Source organism: Apus apus, chromosome 7 (genome assembly GCF_020740795.1).
Source record: "Apus apus isolate bApuApu2 chromosome 7, bApuApu2.pri.cur, whole genome shotgun sequence".
NCBI lineage: Eukaryota > Metazoa > Chordata > Aves > Apodiformes > Apodidae > Apus > Apus apus.
The window spans coordinates 27,105,846-27,129,499 of record NC_067288.1 but is presented as its reverse complement, the minus strand read 5'-3'; the positions used below and the strand labels follow the sequence as shown (position 1 = coordinate 27,129,499).

At 48.4% G+C, this 23,654-nt stretch overlaps 1 protein-coding gene and 1 long non-coding RNA gene across 2 annotated transcripts in view; one reads left to right on the top strand and one right to left on the bottom strand.

Moving 5' to 3' along the window:
• Positions 1 to 12,225: 12,225 nt before the first annotated feature.
• LOC127386914 (uncharacterized) lies at positions 12,226 to 14,618 on the bottom strand. Its single transcript, XR_007890015.1, has 2 exons — positions 14,245 to 14,618; positions 12,226 to 12,463 (listed from the first exon to the last, which is right to left on the bottom strand). It is a non-coding gene; the product is annotated as an uncharacterized LOC127386914 (long non-coding RNA).
• A 624-nt stretch (positions 14,619 to 15,242) lies between these two features.
• The window catches only part of PLPP3 (phospholipid phosphatase 3), a 47,367-nt gene continuing 38,955 nt past the window's right edge, over positions 15,243 to 23,654 (top strand). The window contains exon 1 of the mRNA XM_051624925.1: positions 15,243 to 15,580. Within this exon, the coding sequence (XP_051480885.1) occupies positions 15,442 to 15,580 (139 nt within the window). The 5' untranslated portion in view covers positions 15,243 to 15,441. The remainder of the gene's footprint in view (positions 15,581 to 23,654) is intronic.

The following is a 23,654-nucleotide window of genomic DNA, read 5'->3' as shown; positions in this document are numbered from 1 at the left end:
CTTTCCTATTTTTACTAAAGATAAGGCTGGTGACTGTATGTAAGGTACAAGGTTGTTGTAAGACTCCTAAGAAAAATCCCACAAGAGCTACCCTCAAATCCCATTCTACTCCAGCTACAAAGCAGAGGTGTCTGGTCTACCTTCTTTACCAGGAACACTGAGCAGTGTCTATTAGGACAGCTTTCCAAAATAAACCCCCCACTGAACCAGATATTTCCAGTGGCAAAAGTGAAACTCATCCCTTAATGCATAATTGGAAGGCATTTCAGTATTCAAGATATGCAAACCTGTGGGACATGTGCTTCTGATTGCTTGATATTCCTCAGTTATTTTTAACTGATGTATCATCTGATGCAAATTTCTCTATCAAATGCAGGGTAGCTTGAAGAAGAGAGCTCCTAAAGCCTTGGTTCAGGCAGTACTTGATCGACCTTTGGAATTCAGTAAGGACAAAGGAAAGCTTAAGGATCTGTTTCAGAGAAGCAGGAGATGTAAACATCTGCTAGGCTTCCTTTAGCATCCTGTAGGGAGTTTGTAGGCTTTTTATAGCAGCTCTTGTCTTTGCACAGCTCCTGCCACTGGGGGTTGGAGCCACTGCTCGGGGTCCCTCAGCAGCAGTTAGTTAACAAGGAGACGTTGTTCCCTGTAGTGTGATGCTGCTGGTATTTCAGCTGTTTTGTTCAAGTTGTTTAATCTCTCCTTGCCATCATCCCCTCCTGCATTTTTAATTAGCAATGTTTTAAATGAAATGCTGAAGTGTGAAAGATGAGGTGAGGAGGCATTCAGGGGGGGTTTCGAAGGGGGGGCACTGCTCTATTGATTTGTTAACCCAGAGCCTGTGTTTTATCGGCAGCTCATCCATCCCACGGCACTGTGCCCAACAAATGGACTTGCCATTTCTGATAGGAAAAGAGACCCTGTCCTGGGAGGTGCTTCTGCTAGACGTGAGAGAACAAACAGTGAGTGCTTCTGGTTTGTATTTTGGGGTTTTTTTGTGTGTGTGTTTGGTGTTTTTTTTTAATGGGGGTTGATGGAGTAGGTCTTTGAGAAAGATTCAACTCATCTCAAATTCAAGGGAAGCTGGTGTGCTCCTGATTCCCAGTGATTCATGAGCTGTCACGCAGCACAGAGAGAGCCAGCCCGGCTCTGACAGCACACATGACCAGAGCAGCCTTCTAAAACAGGGTGACAGAGAAGGGACCAGGAGGGGAAGCTGGATGGCAGGTCCAGGAGGAGACAGCCCCTTGGATTGCTGTGTAGCAGTGGCAGCAAAGTGTTTGTCTTGGGGGAAGAATGGAAGGAACAAATAACTGAGGCTGTTGGTTTGGGTTGTTCAATGCTCCAGAGTGGCCTCAGCCAGCACCCAAGGGGGAGAGGACATCTCTCAGGGGTCTGCAGGCTGCCTTGGGACTGTGTTCAAGGGGGAACTGAGTCTGCAGAGTAGGTCTAGCTTAAACAACCTATGATCTTCTTCCATACTCTTGGGTTGGGGGTTTCATCGATGACCCACATTCACCTTCAGATATAACTGATGAGATTGGCTCTGTTATTGCCATGTCGTTTTCCTGGCCAGCATGGCTGTGCAGACCCACAGCTGAGAATATGAAGGACAGCAAGCAGTGATGTTTCTTTCTATTTGAGAGAATCCTCTTCATTGTACTATAAAACAGCACCTAATCAATTTAAGTCAAGCTTTACCATGACAGGTCTAAACCAAAATACAGTCCTGCTACCCTTCAGGTTCACCTTACGTTAAACTTTGGCAGTTGTCCCAAGTGTAGTCTCTCCTGGTCCTGATGTGGTGAATGACATTGGGCAATGTGTGCCATCATGTTCAGCTCTGCAGGAGCTCTCAGACCTGTGTCTAGCCATGTGTTTTGGGCCACATTGAGCTTCCTTCTGTCCTGTAGAATAGCAGTGTTGAAACAGGGTGTGCATAGGACTATTTATAATGTGGTGAAGAAACCAGGTAGAGCCTAAATAGCATCTTTGATCAGCTTTTGAGCTGAGTCTTGCTCAGGAAGCCCAACACAAATACCCCTCCTCTGGGTGGAAGGATGCAGCAGGCCCCTGTGTCCTGTTGGCTTTTTGTCCATGCAGCACATGCTCCAGCTACTTGTTCTTGCCTCAGGCCAGGGGTAGTGGCAGTTATTTCACAGGCAGCACCATCCAAAGGTTTTGCTCAAATACAGAGCAGGGATGGGCCTGATCTGGCTAAGATCAGTTGAGTAGGTACGTTATTCCCACATTAAAGCAAATTAACTCTGGAGGGGTATGAGTGAGAGGAATTTAGCCCAGATTCTGAATTGGCTCATGTTGGCTGAGATGGAGTCTCATGTCTTTCCTTGAGGCAGAGCCTCCTGTACGTGTGAAGGCCAGGACTTAAACATGGAGCCATTAGAGTAGGTGAAGGGCTTTGATCTCAAAATTGCACCACTTAAAAATTGCAGATGAAAAAAAAAAAAAGGAATTAATAAAACAGCAAACAAGCCTGCGAGTGAATCATTTTAGCTTTTCCTAGAGTAGGCTGGGTCCCAGAGCCTCTGGAATGGGAGCATCACTCAGGCAGGAGCCAGGTATTACCCGAAAGGTACTGAGATGCCATGTTCCTGAGGGCCTCGTTGCAGCAAGAGAGCAAGGATGTGCCACCTTTGGGAGGAGGAGATGCCCATGGGGGCAGAGCAAAGCAGGTTTAGCTGTGGATGGGAGTGCAGCATGGCCCTTGGGGTGCAGTGGGGAGCCAGAGCAGAAGGCTTGGGAGGAGCAGGTCTGCACAGCCTCCACAGCTTTGGTCCCAAGCTGGATGCATGCTGTAGGGCCATTCCAGCCTGGCGTGGTGCCCAGGCAGACCCAGCTCGTTTCACTCCATAATGCTGCTCTGCAGCTTCCAAACCAGACCTGGCTTGCATCCCGCCAGCTGGGAGCAGGAGCGCAGCAGCCCGAGCCTGGTGAACAGACGTGCCCTGGGGCTGTGTCTGCATTGCAGTGCAGAGGTGAGACCCGGGCTTGGTGAGACAGACCTGAGGTAGCTCTTGGGAGCCATGGGGCTGTGATGCACTGGAGGCACCTGGTGTGTGTGTTCCTGGGCTCTGGGAAAGAGGTGGAGGAGGAGAGATTTCTAGTCTGAGTGAGTCTCATGGCACTTCTGGGGAGTGAGGCTGGGTGATGGAAGGACCTTATGGGCTGGCATGTGCTGTGATCACCAGTGGGATGGCTGTTCCCTAGAGATCATGCAGGAAAATCATGGCCAGCAGCGCTGGGAAAGCAGACAAAGTGGTAGTCCTGGAGTTTGGGTAAAACACATTGCCATCCTCCTGAGGATACACAAATCTTGGGGTTTGACTGAGGATCCTCAGCCCTGTGCCCTGGCACTGGGACAAGCCCCAGCTCCAGGTGGTTCAGCTCCTGGAGACCAAACCCATCCGTGCTGGGTGGGAGAGAAGACAAGGGGTGTGGTGTTTGCTGGGTGCCCAGCTGCGGGGCAGGGATGTCTGGGCATGAGTGAGGGACCAATTCAAGCAGCTGTGGCTGCAGGTTGTGCTGCTGCTCTAAGCTCCATATGCATGAGGATGTATAGCAAGAGGAGAATACAAAATTGGTAGAAACAAGTAAAACTAGTAGTTTCTGGTAGAATAAGAGGTGGGTTGAAAGAGGTTGCAATGCATATGAAATTTTAGGGTTGCTTTTTTTCTGCAGTCCTTATATTCTGGCTGTAAGCTGTGTATTTCTTAAGTGCCAGCCTATTTTCTACCTGATTTCCATCTACCCTGCACCTCGTGTAATCCATGAAGAAAGTTCTTACTCTTGAATTTATCATATTGGCTCATGAAAATTGGACCCAAGATTTCCCTCAAAAGCAGGAGAGCCCTGCATGGGCTCTGTGCTACCTGCTGGAGAGCTGGCTGTATCCATATGAGCCATTTACAGTCCAATGAAGAGAAACAGGCACTTCCCACCCATGGCAGCCATTGCTTACAAATCTGATAGACTGGCACTTCAAGGGAAGTTTTTATTTCCACTGATTGGAAACAGAATTTAGGTGGCTCCAGCAGATGTTATCCTCTGAAGGAGTCTCACCTCCCGAGTTTGCACTGCTGTATCCTTGCTTATTCCTGCAATTATACAGTATTACAGACACTGGTCAAGTGGAAGGTGTCCCTGCCCATGCAGCATGAGGATTTGAAGTAGATGACCTTTAAGATCCCTTCCAAACCACTCTATGATTCTGGGAAGAAAAGGGTCCAAAGAGACTTTATAACCCAAATCACAGGTAAATTCAGCGAGATCTTGGGATATAAAGTCTGGTTGGAGCAAGCAGCTTAAGGGCAGAGACTGGTGGCAGCCCCTGGAAGAGGAGAGGAGATTATTTCCCTGCTCAGCAGCTCCCTGGATCTGTGAGGCTCCTCCACTCTCAGCACTGAGCACTAGATGGCATCCAAGGGGGGAATATGGGCTTCCGAACGCAGCCCTGGGCTCTGAGATGATACCTGCAGTTGGATCCAAAGATGGGGATCCTATCTGGATGGAGGGGAAAACACAAAAGGGCCAAGGAGGTGGAATTTTTCCAGCTCCTTCTGCTATCTCATTGGGGTACAGCTTGCTCTGAGGTCTGGTCCACCATTCCAGCAAGTCCTGGGCCATAGAGACAGAAAAATGTCATAGGATGGACAGGAAAGGCATTATGGGCAAGTCAAGGTTCATTAGAGCCTGCGTGGGTGCATTCACCCATGTCCTCTTTTTCCCCTAAATGCTGCAAGCCCTGTGGCTGCTTGAATGTGCAGCTGCATATGTTGCTGTCTATTCACATGCTCTCCCTTGGTGTGTCCCCTAAGGTGTGTGGTCTGGGGACAGCTGGAGGTGACTGGAAATGCAGCTGCTGTGAGCTGGAAAACATTTCCTAATGAGGGAATTACCTTTGCTTCATCCACCTTGTTTTCTAAAAAAGCCAAGTTGTCCCTAGGCCATGAATGGCCTTGGAAGTAAGCAGAAGCACCACAAGCGATAGATCTAGCCCAGGTTTGTTGTTTTTTTTTCCCCTTTTCTTTTACCTTGAAGATGTCTTTCTGCTGGTGTGGGATGAGGAGGTGGAGTGTTCAGCATCTCTCCGTCTCGTGTCTGTGCCCTCGCGGGAGGGAGCATTCCGCTTCTGCTCCAGGCAGGATTAGACCCCCAGCTTGTGTATCAAAATATTGGCTTTTATCATCTGTCAAATAAGCAGTGACCATAAGCAAGCTCCTCAGGACAGGCAGCTGTGCTTGGCCCTGTGGCTCAGCCCCAGTTTGGTGCCTGGGGCCAGGAGCCAGCGCCCATGCTGGGGCTCGAAGGCGCCAACGTGTACGGCACGGAGGTGCACCCAAAGGTGCCAGGAGCCAGACAAGATACCAAAATGAGTCGGTGGCTGTGGGTGGCTGCCTGGGGGCACAGGAGCCATGGGAGGGACACGATGGCTCCCTCCCTGCCTTGTCTGTATGTTGCAGGTGACCTTGAGTTTAACAACTTAATGAGCTCTGCGCAATTACCAGTGCGTGCCCTGTCCCTGCTGAGAAGGATGCTGAGTCACAGGTCCCAGCATGGGCTGGAGGTGACTTCATGGCTGCTTCTCCTGAGCCTTTTCTTTCCTCCTCTAGATGAGGAGAGGGGTCTCAAGGCTGCAGTGTCCCATTGGGGGCTGCCCATGGAGCCCTGCTGCCCTGCCTGTGCAGGCAGGGCCCAGGCAGACCGCAGCAGGCAGGAGCTGCCCTGGCCTTATCAGAGAGGGAGCATCTGCTCCAGCACCTCGCCTTGCCGCCCCCGCAGCCCTGCCAGGCAGAAAGAATGGGGGCAGGAGTTTGATTTCCCCACTTGCTTAATCACAGGCATTCACTCCTGGGCGTGTCGGTTGTCTTGCAATTGGCATGACAGGCTGGGAAGGAGCTGTCGAGGTTCCACGGTTGCTTTGCTGCCTGGAGGTCCAGCACCAAAAAATGGGCTGGATCTCTTCACCACCCAGAAACCATTTTCCCTCTGAAACACCTTTGTGCACCCACCTTATTTTTATTTATTTTTTTTTAAATTATGGTTTCTTAAAAAAAAATTCTTACCTTTTTCAGCTCCAGGCAGGGATGCAGGAGAGGTTTATCGAGGTCTGGTTGGAGTTTGATATGCTTTTTTTCCCCAAAAGTGTGTGTACCTACAAGAAATAGCTTTAACCCAAGCCTCAGGGAGCCCAAAGTTACTACAGGCTGCTGTTTGTGTGCCTGTTTCTTCTACCTGCAATTATGGGGAAATTGCCATCGTGTAAGCAGCAGGCTGCATGAATAGCTTTATTATTTGTTGTTATTAGACCTAGATGTGTATTTTTCTTGAGATCATATCTGCACAAGAAGGCACATTAATAATAGCCTTTTGAACTGGCCAGGCTTAACTTCCATGGACTGTGAAACTTTTGAAGCAAAGTGCTGGTTTTTGCTTTCTTTTAAAATCAGTGCTGTTAAGCAGACAGTCACAGCAGAGACACGTCTGTGTTGTCTGGGCTGAGTTCTTGTAAAGGCAGGATGACATGTGCTTGCCCTCCTCAGCAGGCATCAGAAAAAGGGTCTCATCTTACAACCTGGTGCCAAGCTATTTTTGGAAGCAAGATTCCCCTTTTATGGAATGATTTTTTTGGTGTGAGTTAAAGTACTGGTCTCATTTGCACTTTTTCTGTTTTGCTCTGCCCCTTGCCTTCAGGTAGGGTGTGTAATATTGAGAGCAACAGCTTCTCAACTTCCAACAGCAAGGTGCTACTGGAGCATGGAAAACGTGAGCAAAAATGGGTCAAGAAATAGGAGAAGATCGTGTTTTCTTTTTGAGGGACGATTATCAGGAGGTTTTCATCAAAGTTCAGTAGGAAAGAGTAACATCAGGGCTGGGCTCCTTAGTGCACATGGCAGCTCGCAGTATTTTTTGGGCTGTTTATCATGCCCATGAGCACATGTGGTCACAGATCCACCCAGCCTGGAAGTCTCAGGAAAGAAGATGAACACAAAACTGAATTTAAACAGTGCCTTGTCAGACTTGTGCCAGTTGTGCTTTTGGTGTTGGGTTTGTTGCCCCAGAAGTCCCCCTGTGATTGGTATTTTGCTCCACTTCCTGAGCAGTTGGTGGTAGGAGGCTTTGCTAAGAGCAGAAGGGCTGGAAACTGAGTGCAGGGCTGGAGAAAAGTGGGCAGCTGAGGACAGGTAAAATGAGAACTCAAAATATATCACTTTGGGGAGTCTTTTTCTTTTGTTTTTGAATCTTGCTATTTCGAAACAGTCCCGGGTTTGGAAACAGGAGGATTTTGACATTCAGTGTTTGGTCTTGGCAGTACTGGATAAAGGAGATAAAGGGGCCCATGGTGGAGCATAGAAGCTGTTTGTGATCTATTGTGCAACAACTGTCAGTGAACCAGTGTCTTTTGTGTGTTTAAAGTGTATTTCCTGACATTTACTAACAATTTTAAAGGGATTTACTCCTTGCTATTTCATAATCCCCAGTTCAGAGCATATTTGCAGATTTTGAAGATCAGAAGAGACCATTATTGCCACAGTCTGAGGCTCTGGATAGCACAAGCCACCTAACTTAATCTTTTTCTGTATTAAGCCAAATACTTAATGTTCAGCTACAGCATGTCATCTACAAAGGCATGATATGAAGGTGAAAAAATCAGCCACTAACCCTATGGTTTATTCCAAGATCTAATAATTATCACTCTTAAAATAAGACAGGTAATTTACTTCTTGTTTTCCTTTGTCTGCCTGTGCCTAGAAGAATTTATGCCCAAACATTCCTATAAAATCAAATATTTCTTTAGCCCTTTAAAAAGAAAGCAAAAGATAAGCTAAATTTATATTGCAGTGAATCTGTGTGAGACTCACAGAGAAATTAGAATAGCATCCTTCCAGGGGTTTGGTGCTATGGAGGCAGCTTGTGCATTTTTCAAGTCATTTGAGCTGTGTTAAGGTCAAGATCATAACTTGAAGATCATTTCTTTTAGTTGCTTTTCTTCTTCCTAGATGTTTCTTCAGGTTTTTGAAATCCAGTGTCCCTAGCAAATTGAACTGGCACAGAACGGGGAAGTGGGAAGGGAGGATTCTGCACTTAAGGATTAAAAAAAAGGCATTTAACTGGAAACCTGTGTGTCAAATGGGAGTGGGCCTGGCTCAACCCCTTCTGGCTATTAAAAGGCTATATTGCAAGATAATTTGGGAAAATACTGTAGTTAGAGAGAGGGTGTGAACCAAATGGTTCATACTGAGCCTGTAATTTGGGTGTTGTAGTTTTGTAATGTGCTACTAATGCAAACGATGGATCCTGCCACTCCAGAGTTTTTGGGCCTGGCTCTTATCACAGTATCACCCAGCCTATGTGAAAGTATTTAGAGTACAAACGGGGGAGAAAATCCTTTTCAGAGCTATAAAACCATCTTCTGTTGTAAGGAGCTTGATTGGTTTTGGCAAGAGTTTCAGAGAAAACAGTGTTGAGATCCTCTTGATGAACAGGAACGTTAATATATTAGGTATGTATTATGTAAATCTGTACTTCAGTGGGGTGCTAGATAAGATACATGGGAGCAAAGAGCAGGCTTTGAAGGCTGCTGGTGAGGTTTTTGTGTTGTGTCCCTTGAAGGCTCTGTGAAGAGCTCATAGCCCACAGGGATGCTAAGGTCCTTGCAGCCCCCTCCTGCTCCTGGGCGGCTCAAGGGGCTGCTGCAGCATCACCTTCTAAATGGTGTCAACCCGTGGCACAACCTTGCTCAGGTCACCCAGCACTGCAGTGTTATCCCTGAAAAACCCCTCTTTTCCCTGCTTTGTCACAAGGGTTTCCTTTGCAGTTTTGGTGCAGGTGAAGGAAAGCTCTCCCACAGCAGAACAGGGCTGTGCAGCCCCTTCACACCCCCATGGGTGTTGCTTGGCACAGTGGGATCAAGGCACGGGTGGCCAGAGTTCCAGCAAACCCAATCTGTGTGCTGAAGCAAATATTTGGGGAGGGTCCAGCTTGGCCCTTGCAAACACATTTAAATGCTTCAGGATGGCTGACAATGAATTATCGAGATAGAGACCTGGGAGCAGATAAGCCTGGGGACTTGTGCATTGTATACAAATACACGGTCTGGCTCTCGTGTCTCACGTGAGGGGGAGTGAGAGGGATGCTGGAGCTCTTCCCTGGTGCATCTCCGTTTTCATGCCTTGTAGTTGTGCAAGACAGGACTGATAGAGGGACCCCCACACGTGGGGCCACGTCCTTCACTTTTTTTCTTGCACTGTGTCATCTCCTGATGAGCCCCATATAGATTTTACTTAAGATCTCTTTCAAAAGCCTCTCCCTGCTTCCCCAATGATGTGCCCAGGCCCCTCCAGTACTGACCCATCAGAGCAGCATCTTGGCTTGTGTTCAGAAGACACGTGCCTGTGGATGCTGCCATCAAGGCTGCTCCTCAGCTCAGCAGCACCTTTCCTGCAGCCCCATGGTGCTGGTGGCCAACCACGCACCTGCCCCACATTCATCATCAGGGGCCTGACACTTTGAAGGTGATGCCAAAAGCTATCGGGTGGCCCATAAAATGGCTTGGTCTAGACAGGGAAAAAAATATATTTATTTTTGCTTTCACTTTTCATTCGGATGCTGAGGATTTTCAACCAGCTTATTGAGACAGTCTGAGACCAGAAATCAAGCCAGGTTGAAAAAAAAAAAAAAAAGTAGGTGAACCTGTTTACGTTATAAGCCACAAATGTTTGTATCCTGCAACAAACATCTGGGAAGTGTCCAGACCAGACATTACAAACGTGTTAACTACCCCGAGTTAACTGGTAATCAATTCGGGGCTAAAAACTCGAGTGTGGACCTTTCCTCTGAGACTGCCGTTTATAACGGGTCTTTCATTTAGATCCTGGCCTAGAAGGGTCATTAAACCATGGCACATTCTTGACTTTCAAACAAACTCCTGGGAGCTCGCCCGCCCAGAGCACAGACCTGGATTTCACCAGGTTGGAAATGACTGGCCATGTACCACCTCTTTCATTAACTGTTGTTGATGGTGAAAATGCCTGCCCAGTAGAAATTGGGAATTATACAGACAGAGCCCTTTAAGGCTCTGCTAATAAACACATGAAAGGATTTGAGGGAACTGTATGAAAATACTGGTCTATTGAAATCTTTTTTCATGCCGCCGGTTGAGGAGAACTTGTATTATTCAAGGCTGGAATTTCTAATAATGAACGTGTGTGTCTTATAATTAAGACGCTGCTTTGGATTTTTGCAGTCCAAGTTTGCTCCCAATTCCTCCATCAATACTGGGCTGTATCAGCAGGCAGTGGGGTAACCATAGCCATGACCTGCTGGAGTTGCTCTGAAGGAGCTGAGGGGTTTGGGTTCTCCAAGCAACTGCGGAGGAAGGGCAGTAGATGGTGCTGTTATTCTCTTTTTTGACGACAGGGCTGCCAGGCTGAAGACAGGCACAACTACAACTATACACAGTGTTAGGAGTCCTCAGTGCCCCCAAATCATAAATCAGATTCCTTCGAATCGTGGGATTTGGGCCTCAGAAAATCTTCAGATTAAATCAAAAGGTGTCCTTTCCTACAGCTTGTGCGTTTTGATCTTTCAGATGAAATTTGGAGGTCTCATTTTCAAGCTTTTTGTTCTAGTCATGTTGTTTGAAATTTATCTTCCCTTCCTCCCCCCTTTGTAAGAATGCAAAGTGAAATTCTCTAATCATGTCAGGGGCCAGCAAGATTTAGGGGAACTAAATTAAATTACAGAGAAACATCAGGATTGTGAAACTTGGCAAAAGTACAGATTGTTGGCAAATGGAAAGCATCTGACCCAGAGTTGATTGGGGGTGCCAGGAAGGGGTCTGTGACCACAGAGCTTCCTACCCCATGGGTCACCAATGCACATGCTTGAGGGATGACCCTCCTGGCCTGCAGCAATTTGGATACCAGATTTCCTGTACAGTAGCAAATGCTGTATCATGATGACGTTTATCGGCTAATTTTTTAAATAACCTGAAGATGTACAAGGCCTGCTTCTTCCCAGTGGCAGTGGAGAGGGCAGAATTGGGCACCTTTTGGATTTCACTTTTATTTGCCTCTCTCTGCAATGACAGATCTAAGTCTGGCCTTAGCAAACATTTCTTAACGGGGCAGCAATGATTGAGCAAGTTGGACAACCCGGCGCCAGTGAAGGTGGCTGGGATGAAAGCAGGCAGGGGCAGGCAGCTCTCCTGCCTTCAACCTCCTCCGGCCTTGGGGTGGGCTTGGCAACACCCCCAGCTCCCTCCCCATGACTTGCAACCCCTCGCATGATGTTTTCTCCAGCAGCAGCTGGGTGCTAAATATAGTCTTGAACAGGGTAGTGGTGGTTTAGCTTTGGAGTTTCCAGAAGTTTGCTGGCACTCTGGCCTCGTGACTCCGCTTTAGGCCACCTGAGGGGCAGCACGTAACTTTGCCCTGATTTCCCTGTTTGGTGGGGAACACATCTCAGATAACGCAGGGATAACAATGAGCAGACTGAATACAGCTCACTTTCTTATTTTAGGATTGCTGTAGACATGGTCATTAACAGCTCCAAGAAATACAATAGGCAGGGCCTGGTCCTTCCCCCCCTGCATGTCCCCTCTCCAGAAGAGCAGCTGCCAAGTCCTCTCTGGGATGGAAAAGTGGGTTCTATATAAAAATCCCCATGTTGGTCTGAGGGGGCAGTGGTGGTTTGGCACTGGGCTGGGCACCAAAGTGATCATCCAACCATGCACACTTCAAACATCAAACTGGTCTGCAAGGTCATATGTGTTTTGCAGCATGTCAGGAAGAGCAGGAGAGATTCCCAACACTTGGAAGAGGAACAGTTTTTCCTGTGGGCTGAGGGGCAGCTCTGGGTGTGTGGGGTCCATGCCCCAGCAGTATTTCTGGACTAATGCAACACATTGTAGGGACTAATTAAAGTTGTGCTGGCCAAGGGGAGCAGGATGGGGTAAGCAGGAGTGTAAGGGCAGGCCACAGATCCATCTACCCACTCCAACAAAGAGTTATTTTACATTAAATAATGTGTGGGATAAACTACTTCCATGAGCCTCAGAGTAGAAATGGGAGCTGCCTCCCTTGTCTCTCCCCAAAACCACTGTGTGTACCAGGTGGGAACACAAACTCTCCACAGACTCCTTGTTCCCCAAACCAGACCTTTCTGTCCCCCTTGGACAAACTCTTCTATGGATCATAGAGAAACAAGTGAAAACAGGAACTTCTTTTACTGACTTTTTATTTTTTGACAGAAGTGATGCCCTTTGGCCTGGATCATGATGACTGGTCATTGTGAATGAGGAGGAGCTTCTCTCATTTTTAATTTCTTGCAATGTCATGAGGAGGTTTCCATGTTGCTGTGTCCCACAGATACAAAGGTTCAAAGGGCAGTGTCCAGCTCCTGTCCCTTTTGCCCTTCCAAGAGTGGACTCAAAAAGCTTATTCTCCTAAAATGACAAGATTGCATGAATAAAACACAATTCCTGTTTTAATATTGCTGGGATCTGAAATATCCCAGTTAACGTTTAAATCTGGGCAAGAATAAGTGTTACTTCAAATATTTTATCTTCCCATAGATTATATCAATCCTGTATTCCTAGTTCACCAGAGGTCTGGTCCAGTGGAGATGGAAAGGTGGTGGAAATGTGAGCTGAGTCAGTCTCCAGAAATGCAGGGCAAAATTCAGTGGTAACATAAACTCAGTTGGTTTAGTTTATCTAGATAAAGAAAAATGTGATTCCATAGTAGGAATTCAGAATGTGAGTGAAAGGAAAAGCTGAGCCCTGAAAGGGCAGCTGTTACATGGTATATTCAATAATTGCATTTGTGAATCAACAATTAATTGTTACCAAGGAATGTCTCACATATTATTGACGAAGCACAGAAGCTGCTTTCTAGCTCTGCTGAGTTACCCATTGTGGAGTGTGAACCAGGCAGTTGTAGTGGCTGCTCCCTTAAACTATCCAAGATTCAGGCTTATTTGTGTGCCCTTGCTTGCATCAATTAACCAGTATAATCTTTTTGTTATGAAGTAGCCTGAGGGGTCTTGTAAATGCAAATATAAAACTGTAATTTCAATTTCCCTTTAAGTACAAAAAAGGCTCTTGTTTGTTTGTTTGCTGTTACAAGTCTTTTTTTTTTTCTTTTTTTTGAGAGAGAGTTTTTTTCACATGAAATGCAAAATTAAATTTAATCCAGGGAATTGTAGTGGGAACCCTTTTCATCCAGGAGATCTGGGGCTGCAGGGAGGCTGAAGCTGGCTGCTGACAGCTGCCAGGGCCAGGTTCTGAAGGGTGCTCAGCAGGGTGGGTGCTTGGCCCTGCAGTGGAGGCAGCAGGCTGGGCTGGGCACCCTGCCCGTGGCTGGCACGGGACAGGCCCCCTTGGCTGGCAGAGAAATTCCCACGTGGAGATTCTTTCCACTCGAGGAGCCTAAATTAGGCACCCACACTTCTGCTGCAGCTGAGGGAAAGAGAGACCTTGAGAGGTGTCTTCCAGAAGCAGCTTGGTCCCCCGGGGGGGGTGGTGGCCATGACTGCAGGGCACCTTTTTGGGCCAAAACTGTTGGTTTTGTGCTCAATGCCATGCAGTGATGCCAGGCAAAAGAGAGCCTTCTCCTCAGAAGTAAGGTGGGAGGTGGCACCTGAGTGTGTGTCACTGAAGCATAATGAGAGCATTGGAGGAAAATCCAAGGTCTGTTTGTTTTTGCCTTTCTTTTTGCACCGCACATATAAAAGTAAAATCAGAAAGCAGTCCCTTTGCTTTCTTCCTCCCAGCCTGGCCCAAATATGCCCAGGTATCTGTCTAAACAGATTCCTGGAAAACCTGCCCTTGCTGAGGCCCAGTCTCGAGAGCTGGGTTTGTAGTCTGCAGATCTGCAAAAAGCAACAGGGAAAGGTCCTTGTTTGGGGGGTCCTGCCTCCGCAGGCAGGGAAACCCCACAGACAGGCACAGGATTTGGCCCAGGGGTGGTTTTCCAGCACACAGGCTGAGGTCAGATACAAGACCCAAAACCAGAAGTGGTTAGATGCTGTCCTGAGCAGTTTCCTTTGGTGTCACACACTTGTTCCCACCAGCTGTGCCCCCAGCCACCCTGCTCGTTGCTGCTGGCATCGCCAGCCCCCCAGCTGGGAAACGCTTCCTTTGCTTCCTCGGTGATTTTCAATTAGACCAAAGGGACAATTAACTAATACAATAATCCCTCGCCCAGCTCCGAATGCTCTCCTTACACTCATTTTATGAAGGTGGCGTCGCTGGTGCAGGAGGGCAGAGCTGCAGGGGCTGGCGGGTGGCACCGGGTGGGCAGCACGATGTGTCCCTGCCCAGCTGGGGTCTGCCAGGAGCTGGGGGGGCTCCGCGCGCCCCGCATCCCCTCCCGAAGGGTCTGGAGCAGAGCTGGAAGGCAGGAAGAAAAACCTAGGGGGAAAACGTTGAAAGCGATTTGTCACTCATTTCTCCCCTTCACGGGGTTCCCACCTTTCAGGGGTCCTGCGGCCTGGGTCGGTTTCCTTCCCCCCATCCCCCTCCGGTCGCGCTGCTCTCTCTGGCTGCCGAACGCTAGAGGCTCCCTCCTTCTGCTCTGCGAAAAAACTTCAGTTCCTGACTCTTGTGTTGGTTTGTTTTTTTTTTTTCCTTTTTTTTTTTTTTTTTTTAACTTCCCTCAGGAAAAAAATGTGGAGTTAATTATCTATGTAAAATGTCAGATGCAGGAAAGGGGCTGTGCTTACTTGGATATCCCATCCGAGGCGAAGTGACCGATTTTTTTTAAAACCCCCCCCCCCCCCCTTTTTTTTTTTTTTCTTCTTCTTTTTTTTTTTTTTTTTTTCCCCTCTGAGGGGTGGAAAGGACCTCGCGAAATAAAAGTGCAGCGAGCAGCCGGTGGCTCCCAGAGCGGGCACGGCGGGAGCCCCGGCGCAGCGCGCAGCCCCGCGCCCACCTGCCCCGCCGCTCGGCAGCCTCCGCTCCTCGCCCCGCACCTCTCGCCCCCGCGCACCGGCACCGCGACACGCATCTCTCTCTCTCTCTTTTTATTTTTATTCCTCCCCTCGGCTTTTTCCTCCAGGACTTTTTTCCACCGCCTTGGGACACCCGCAAACTTCTCCCTCGCTCTCCCCCCCTTCCCTCCCGCCCCTCCTTTGCTGGTGGTTTTGTGCTTGTTTTGTTTTTGTTTTGCCTTTTTTTTTTTTTTTAATTGTGGAAGACCCGCCTGCTTTTTTTTTTTTTTTTTTTTTTTTTTCCCCTCCCGTCTCCCGTGCCCCAACCGGAGCGAGGCCGGGAGCGGCTCCGGCGGCGCGGGCAGCAGCACCTCCCGCCGCACGGCGTGTGAGCCCGGCGGAGCGGCCCGGCCCGGTCCGGCCCGGCTCGGAGCGGCCCTGCCCGGCCCGGCTCGGCACGGCACGGCTCGGCTCGGGCTCTCGCCGCCGATAATGCAGAGCTACAAGTACGATAAGGCGATCCCGCCGGAGAGCAAGAATGGGGGCAGCCCGGCGCTGAACAACAACCCGGCCAAGAGCAGCAGCAAGAAAGTCCTGCTCATCTGCCTCGACTTCCTCTGCCTCCTCATGGGTGAGCAGCCGCGGGGCTCCGCGCCCCTTCCCCCTTGCTCCCAGCCTTCCCCTCTTCCCCCAGCACAACTTCGGGAAAGTTTGGCGGTGGGAGGAAGGGAGAGGGGCCGGGCGGAGCTCGGCCGCCGTGTCCCGGCCGCGCCGTTTCCCAAACAAAAGCGGAGCGGGGCCGCGGGGAGAGGCGATGCGGGGCCGGGGGGCACCCGGCGGGGCTGGGGGGCAGCGGGACGGCTGCTCGGGGAGACGGACCCGGCACCCCCGCCGCCCCCATTTGTTCTTTCCTTATTGTGGCTCTATGTATTTATCTCTCCCCCCCCGCTGCCGCGTCCTGACGCGGCGCTGGGGGGGACTGAGGGAGGGGGGTGCAGCCCCGCGGGACACAGGGGGCACTGTGGGCTCGGGGATGAGCCCCCGGAGGAGCCCCCCGAGCCCCCGCGGTGCCCCCCGGGCCTGGCCCCGCTCCTCCCCCGGCACCTCCGCAGGGCCGGGGCCAGCTCCAGGTGGAGGCAGAGCTCTACGGCTTCCCCGAACCGCAGCTCGCCTGTGCGTTTTGCACGAAAAAAAGAATCACCCCAAACTCTTGCCACTAGTTACTCTGTCGGGTTTACCCGTGGCTCTGTCTTTCCCCCACCCCTTCCCCTTCTCGCACCCAGCGCTAAACTTCATTGCTTCAAAAGATTTCTTTGAAGTGTTCTCAGGCATCTTGTAGTCACTGGCAGAGCTCTTGCTTTGCTAGCCCGTTTGGCTTGGGGAAATGGGGTGGCATGTAAGGAAACTGTCAACAGTCTGTCTCAGAAAGGCTCTGCATGCCAAAACATCAACCGTTCAATTACGGCTGCAATGCTGAATATTTAATTGACAGACACAGGCAGGGGAAATCAACTGGCTTCCAACAAAGAGATTAATAACACAACAGCACGTGAGTTTAATACTCCAGACACCACAGTCTTTAAAACAATTGTTTCTGCTTAGAGCCCGTTTTTTAAAGACTGTCAGTTTGATTTAATTTTTATGCACTTTATTGATCATCTGGTGTGTATTATGAGGCACTGATACATTAAGGAGAGAGGCATGGTTCTGTCTTTATATTCCCACAAGAATAGAGGCCAGTGCAGAAAACTTCATCTCCTTGTATCTGGAAAAAATAAAAATACTTGGTATCCCATATATGCAACTCATATAAGTAAAGCCGTGGCTAGCTTTGACTTGCCTCGCTTCCTCCAACAGAAGGTTGGATTCCTAGTAAAACAGCTCCTAGGAGTCAAAACTTTTAAACTTCTATTTATGCAAGTTTTCTTAACTTGAGGCGTTCCTGGCAGGAGTAAGTGCTGTTTGACTGGGTAAAGGCTTTTTCTTCCCCGTCTCTAGGCTAAGGGTCCTCGCTGCAAAAGCAGCGAGTTGACATGTGTTATTCTACTTGTGATAGTTGGGGTAAACAGAACTTGCCAAACTTCATTGGAAGGTATTGTTAGCAGGGAATAATGTGATACAGCAAAGCCCTGTGATTGTTGCTTTGTTTCATGTTGCTACAGGTGGAAATTGGAAAGTAAACACCAGAGTTGGATTTTACTTAATTTTTTAATTATTATTTTTTGGCACTGTGAGAGTTACTTTAAAGTGAGAGCATGAATTCAGCAGCTGAAGGAAGGTTTTTAGATCTGGTGATCACCAGCAGGTGAAGAGCACAGGTGGGATGTGGTAAGGGAGGTGTCTGCATGATGGAGAGCCCACGATGTGTGTTTGGGGTGGGCTTTTCAAATACTTCCAGACCAGCAGTATCCACCCTACTGGCGTGTGACTGGACATGAGTTGCTGTGGAAGCCAGCTGCCTCACTTGCAGAAGACTTGGCTTACCCTTCTCTCTGCCTTCTGCTGGGAAGACTAAGAGCTTATGGCTTCCAAGCACTTGATTGCCATTTTCTTCCTTCTGGAGCTTGTGAAAAAAAACAAAACACTTTGAAGGTGAAAAAAAGTTGCTCTATCTGAAACCTGTTTGAGAAAGTTGGACAGATACAAGTTGATGGGTGTTTACATGTTCTGTAAAAACATTCTGAGTTCCATTTAAGTTAATGAGAAGCAGAATTGGGTGAAGTGAGTTGTTTTAAGGTGGAGGTGCTCAGAAGAGGTCTTTTCTGGTGCATGTAGGCACATGGCCAGTGGCCTCCAGTGCAGTTAAACTGAGTTACACCTCTTGAGTGGCTGCCCAAAGACATTCAGAGTAGCAGTGAAACAGAAGAACAGAAGGTTTTTTCTCATTTGAGGACCACTTTAGGAAATACTAAAACTGGTCATTTGATTTGCAGAGGTCTGTGACACTGCCTAGGCTTCTACTGCAGGTACTGCTGTAGTTGTGACCTGAATCAGTTTTCTCCTGGGGGCGGGGGGGGGGGGGTGGGAAATGAAAAGAAAAAACCCTGGCTGAAATGTTTTTCAGAAATGACACACGTCGGCACTCTGTGAGGTGGTAGATGTGTACAAACCCTTCTTTGTTTACATACAAATTTAAACAAATTACCCAGAAGACAATTATCATAAACATCTAAGAAAGTCAGAATAAGTAAAGCAGAGCTATCAGGAGCTTCCTTCAGCTTTAATTTGATGTAAGTCGTTAGAAAGATCCACTTTTGTCTTTCATCCTTAAGTACAATGGTTATCTTGCTAGTAAATGCATAAGGGGAAGATTTGTATCTTCGTTCCTTGGGGATCATTGTGGGGAGCAAAGTCCTCCAGCCGTTGGCAGAAGTGCTTTGCCGGTGGAGTGGGTCAGATGAACATCTGCTGAACTGGACCCTCCATTTCTCTTGCATTTCCAACTTGGGTTGGCAGAGAGCTGAATATTTTGGAATACCCCACTCCTCAAATTAGTGCACTTGGCACTGCCAAGTCCCTGGTTTCTTGCATGAAGGAAGGGTTTCATCACTGACACTGTGAACTTCCCAGAAATTTCATGTCAGCGCTTAACTTGGTAAAAGAGGCAGAAAAGAACTGAGTGTGCATTTATTAAAGCAGGTCATCCGAGCGGGGAAAATAACTTTCTCCATCTGCTTCCTCCTCTCGGGAGGGCTCTGTTTAGAGAATTAGAAGATGCTTCCTGAAATTGTTAGGGCTGCAGGCAAGCTTGATGGGGTGGAAGAGTCCCCGCTGCCCCGTCCCTGCCACGCTGGTTGCTGCGACACATCTGAAAATGTGAGGAGCTCAGCTGGGGGGGCCTGAAGTTGCCCCCACTAAACTGGTCAGTGTCTTCACATTGTAGAGCTGTGGGGAACTCTCTGAACAGCAAAATAAGAGGTGTGATAGGAGGCCTTCGCTTCACCTGGCCATTCTCAGCACCATTGCTTTGCCTGGAATTTCTTGCACCTCCTGCCTGGAGTTCTTGCTGAGGGGGACTGGTGTGACCCTGGCTGGGGCAGGTTCCACAGGGCAGCTTTCCCTGGTGCCATGAGGTTTTGCTGCCCATATGCAGCACTGCATAGAGCTCCTGCAACCATCCACCACCTTTCTGCAGGAGACATGGGCCAGGCAGGGAAAAGCCTTCTGGCCTGACCCTTGGGATGGGATGTTTTGGATCCTGGCCCCACAGATGTAGCATCTAGGGTTAAATTTACTTCTCTTAGACCTGCTTTTTTTTTTTCCCTTGGCAGGGACTCCCCCCATTCAGCAAACTCTGAGCAGCCACCTGCACTTTGCTGACGGGAGCTAAGTCGAGCATTTAATCTTGGAAGAGGGGAAGGCTGTGTCAGCAAGGGCAGAGGGGCAGAGGAGGGTCTTCGGTAGCTTGTATTTGTGCAGCTTGCACAGGTAGAACAGCTTCCAAAAAGTCTTGCCTGTGCTATAAAATAGAGGGATTTCATCAGGCATACCTGCTTCCTAGGCCCCTGGAAATGGGGTTTATGGGAGCATATGTTTCAGGTTGGTGGGATGTAAATGGCACATAATTTACTGCCCTTCTTACTTTCTGTCTCTAATTTAATTTTCTCTCCTCTGTCAATCCCAGTTAATCTGTGAAACACAAGTTTTACTGCCTTTGAGAGGTTTTGAAGAGACAGATGGATAGGCCTCTTGCAACCTTAAGATCTCTTCAGCTTTCTCACAAATTTGGCATCTCCCCTTCTGTAGTGAGCTTGATGCTAAAATGAACTTTGAAAGTAAATATTTACTCTAGTAGGACCTTGACATGTTTATATAAGTGGGGATATAATCTTATAATTTGGACTAACAGTTTAGATTACTCTTGACTTTCCTCTTCTGTGGAAAAAAACTGTTGTTGTCCAGCTTTCAGAAGCAGAAGGGGTTGGAGCTCCACTGGAGGCCCTGTTGCTCCATCACCAAAATCAATGCAAGTAGGCCTGGGATTGTCATTTAAGTGAAAGGAGTGGGAGGAATTAGAGACAAGGGATGAGGTTAGAGTTGTTTGGATGTTGGAAAGTCGAATTTGATGAGCTAAGCAACTTTAACTTTGTTTGGGTTGAGGGTTTTTTTTTATTATTATTATTTTTAAGACTACCCTGCCGTGCAGGGCTCGCTCGTCATGTAGGTAACATCTTTCTATACGCTCCTGAAGAAACTGCTGAGCCAGCTGTTTCTTATTTTCAGCAAGGGACAAGGAGATCTGACTGCACTAAACCAGCCAGGCAGTCCCAACGCCTTGGTGTTGTCTTCTCCGTGCCGTGTCTTCTCCGTGTTGGGGGAGGACTGAGTCCACACCACATGCGAGAAGCTGTGTGGGTGGAGAGTCGTCATCATGTTTTGAGCATCCCTAGATGGGGTTTGATCGTTGATGTTTGTGTATGGCTTATTTTAATACCTGTAGGAGCTCTTGGTGGCCACAAGCTCGCTGAGAGGCAGCAGGGTCTGTCTTAGGGATGGCTGGCCTGGAAGAGCTTTGGCAAAGGTGGGTTTGCAGAGGTGGCATCTCGCCATGGGGTTGTGTGATTGCATCCCGCCATTGCTTGGGAGTAGAGGAGCTTTTTTTGTGACTTGAAAAGCTTCTTATTAAATCAACAGTTGGCATCTAAGCATGATTACCCATCTTTAGTCTTGAGCTGCACTTGAAAGACCAAAGGAGCCAAAGATGACTGGAAGAAAAGATGAGAGAGAAATATTTTGGAGGTGTTTAAAATACACTTTCTTGTGTGCGTGTTGGCATTATAAAACCCCAAAAAACCTATCAAGAGCAGGTTATTAGTGACAATTATACTTGAGGTGTTAATTGCAGAACAAGGAAATGCTGTACCTATGGCAGACTGAGTCCTTGGGGGTATGAATCTCCCGGCTTTCCCGAGTCGGTGGAATTTGGCCAGCCTGAAGATGTGTCTCCGGGAAGGCAGAATTATGTGCAACTGCTTCATGGCCAGGAGTGCTTGGAATCCTGTGTACCTGCTGCTGAGGCAGGCAGGAGATGGGATCACAGTTACAGCAGATGACATTTTTTTTAATTGTCTCTGTTTGTAGTGAGCACAGTAAATAATATAAACATCACTCGCAGATCAAACAGATTATTTTTATACCCTTTAAATCTCGATTTAATATGCATGCCTCTCTTAGGCTGTTTTGGTCTGACTTTGTTTGTCTAGATACAGGCTGAGGGTATATCCTCCAGATGCGTGTGCCTCCGTGTCCCGCCCAGAGATGGTTTGCATACCACAGTTGGGAAACCCGTGCTGCGCGGGCACAGTCTTGCAAACCAGGGCTCCTCTTTACCACCCGCAGCTGAGGTAGGGAGGGTGTTTGCCTGCCTCCATCTCTGCCTGAAATCACTTCAAAAGGGGGGGTAAAAAAGCCCCAGCCTCGCTCTCTGTAGGTTGCCCTGGCGGAGCAGGCTCCATCCTCTCCGTTTGGTTCATACAATGCTCCTGCTTCATCCCTGGCAATCCAGAAGGGACCGTTGTGGTCTCCCCGTCTGCCTGTGCCTCAAACAAGGGCCTGCCTGTTGAAGGCAGCGTGGGGAAAGGCAGCAGCCTCAGACCCGACTTTCCCAGCATCCACACAGCCAGAGCTGAGAATTTCAGCTTTCCCCAGCCCCTGCATCCCTGGGAGGCTACATCCCGGGATGAGGGCTGCAGGGAGAGCCCCTTCCTGGATGCAGCTTGCCCTCCTGTGCAGCAGGATGCCAGTATAAGATGTTTTAGTATAAGTATGCATATTTTTTCTTCTTTTTGTTCACTTTTAGGGCCCTGGCTTCTGTAGTTGTGGTGGTGTTTTTTTGGTAGGTCATGTTTCATATTATGAAAAAGAAAAGAAAAAAAAGCATGAAAATGAGAATCAAGTGAATGATAAAGCGTCAGAAAAATAGGTAAATTAAAGTAATCCAGTGTTTATTCTGTTATGATAAAGTCTGAAGGCAGTTTTCTGAATATGCTTCATTATGATTATTTTTTGTTTCTCTGGCTGGTGTGGCAGAGCTATGGGACCCTGGGGACAGTAGAGGCTAAATCAGCCCTCTGTGCTTCCCCCTCACTAAAATGGTGCCACAGAGCTGGGGGGGTCTCACCAAAAGCTGGAAGAGCCTGCCCTGTCAGTCTCTCATCTCCTCATGGATCAGCATGGTCCCTTTCTCAGAAGGGCATTCGTATATGTTTCAAAGCCACCCCATCTATTCCTGTTTTGCTGTCTCCTAGGACATCTTCCTTGGAGAAGCACTAGGTGCTCCATGATTTTAGGAGGTGAAAAGCTCCTTAGGGCAGATTGGGTGTCTGTGTACAGAGTTGTGTTGGAGCAGCTGTTGGGAAGTTACACTCAGGAATCCCTTCATGTCTTTTAGCTGCACGCAATGGCTCAGTTGTTGTGGTGTGATCACAGGCAGCAGAAGCTGCTCCTCACGTTAGACCTGAGGAGGCAGAACATCACCAAAAAAGAGGAATTTGAAGTGCCTGCATGTAGCTTTTGGTGCAAACCATTGGAAAACTTGCCTTAAGCTTAAGTTTGTTACCAAGGCAATGTATTAACACCTTTGAAAATTAGGTTTGTCCTGGTGGGTTTCCAAGTATCAGAAATTTCTGCAAACTCCCTCCTTCAAGCTGGTCACGTAAGTGGGCTTGTTTTTCACATGCGCTGGATGTTTGAAGACAGAGGTTTGAAAACCGACTCTCCACATTGAGTAAATGTTAAAAGCAGAACATGTAATTTAACTCCAGAGCTCCTGATGCTCTGAAAATGCTTGTGCTCTTTATTCCATGTGTTCTTGTCCCAGTGTTGGCCTGTAGCTTGCACCCATATATGAGCCTGTCTTATCTGAGCATATGGTGCTCTCAGTCAGGAGCTGCAGGGTGAGGTTGGAGCTGCCAGCCAGAGCTCGAATGAAGCTGCATTTGGTCTGACAGTGCTGGTGATACCAAATCAGAGGAGAGTGTTCTTCATCCTCTAGTACTTTCCCATAATTTTTCATCCCTTGCCCAAAAAGACAAGAAAGCTGTGTTGACAGTGGCACAGAGAAGCTTGGGAGATGCTTCCAGCCTTTCTGATAAAACATATCAGTGAGCTTAACCTGTAGTGCCTTGAGAGACGTGGCAAGTTGAGGCTGGATTAGCATTGCTGGGGTAACCCAGACCTTGCCCTCAGCACCAAAGGTAACTCTGGCAGTGGAGGTGCCCTTCACTGCTTTGGGAGTTTGCAGGCAGCAGGCTGCACCTCTTGGAGCAGCTTCAGCTTTGCACATTGAAGGAGCTTAGAACAACACGGCTCATCCTTCCACAGGGTTAAACAGCAAAAGTGAAAGTTACTGGTTAGTGGTTTTGGGCAGCCATCCCTCTGGAAACAACTGGTGCTCCCTCAGAGCTTCCTTCTCCCAGCAGTGTCAGGGTTGTAGCCTGCTGCTGTGCAGAGGAAGCGACAGGCTGCATGGCACCCTGCACTTAGCTTTCCACTGGCTTTCCTGGAACTCGGTGAGAATGACAGCCATTTTTTGAAAGCTTTTACAGCAGTGTCCCCGTGATTGATCACACGCAGGCTGGAGACATGCTCTGCACACAGATCTTAATTGCATTGCTGTTAATTCGGTGTGGGCTCAAGCAAAGCTGAGCGATCGTCACGTGCCTCGAAGTGTCCGGCCGCTGAATCTGAAAGCCAATGTGCCAAGT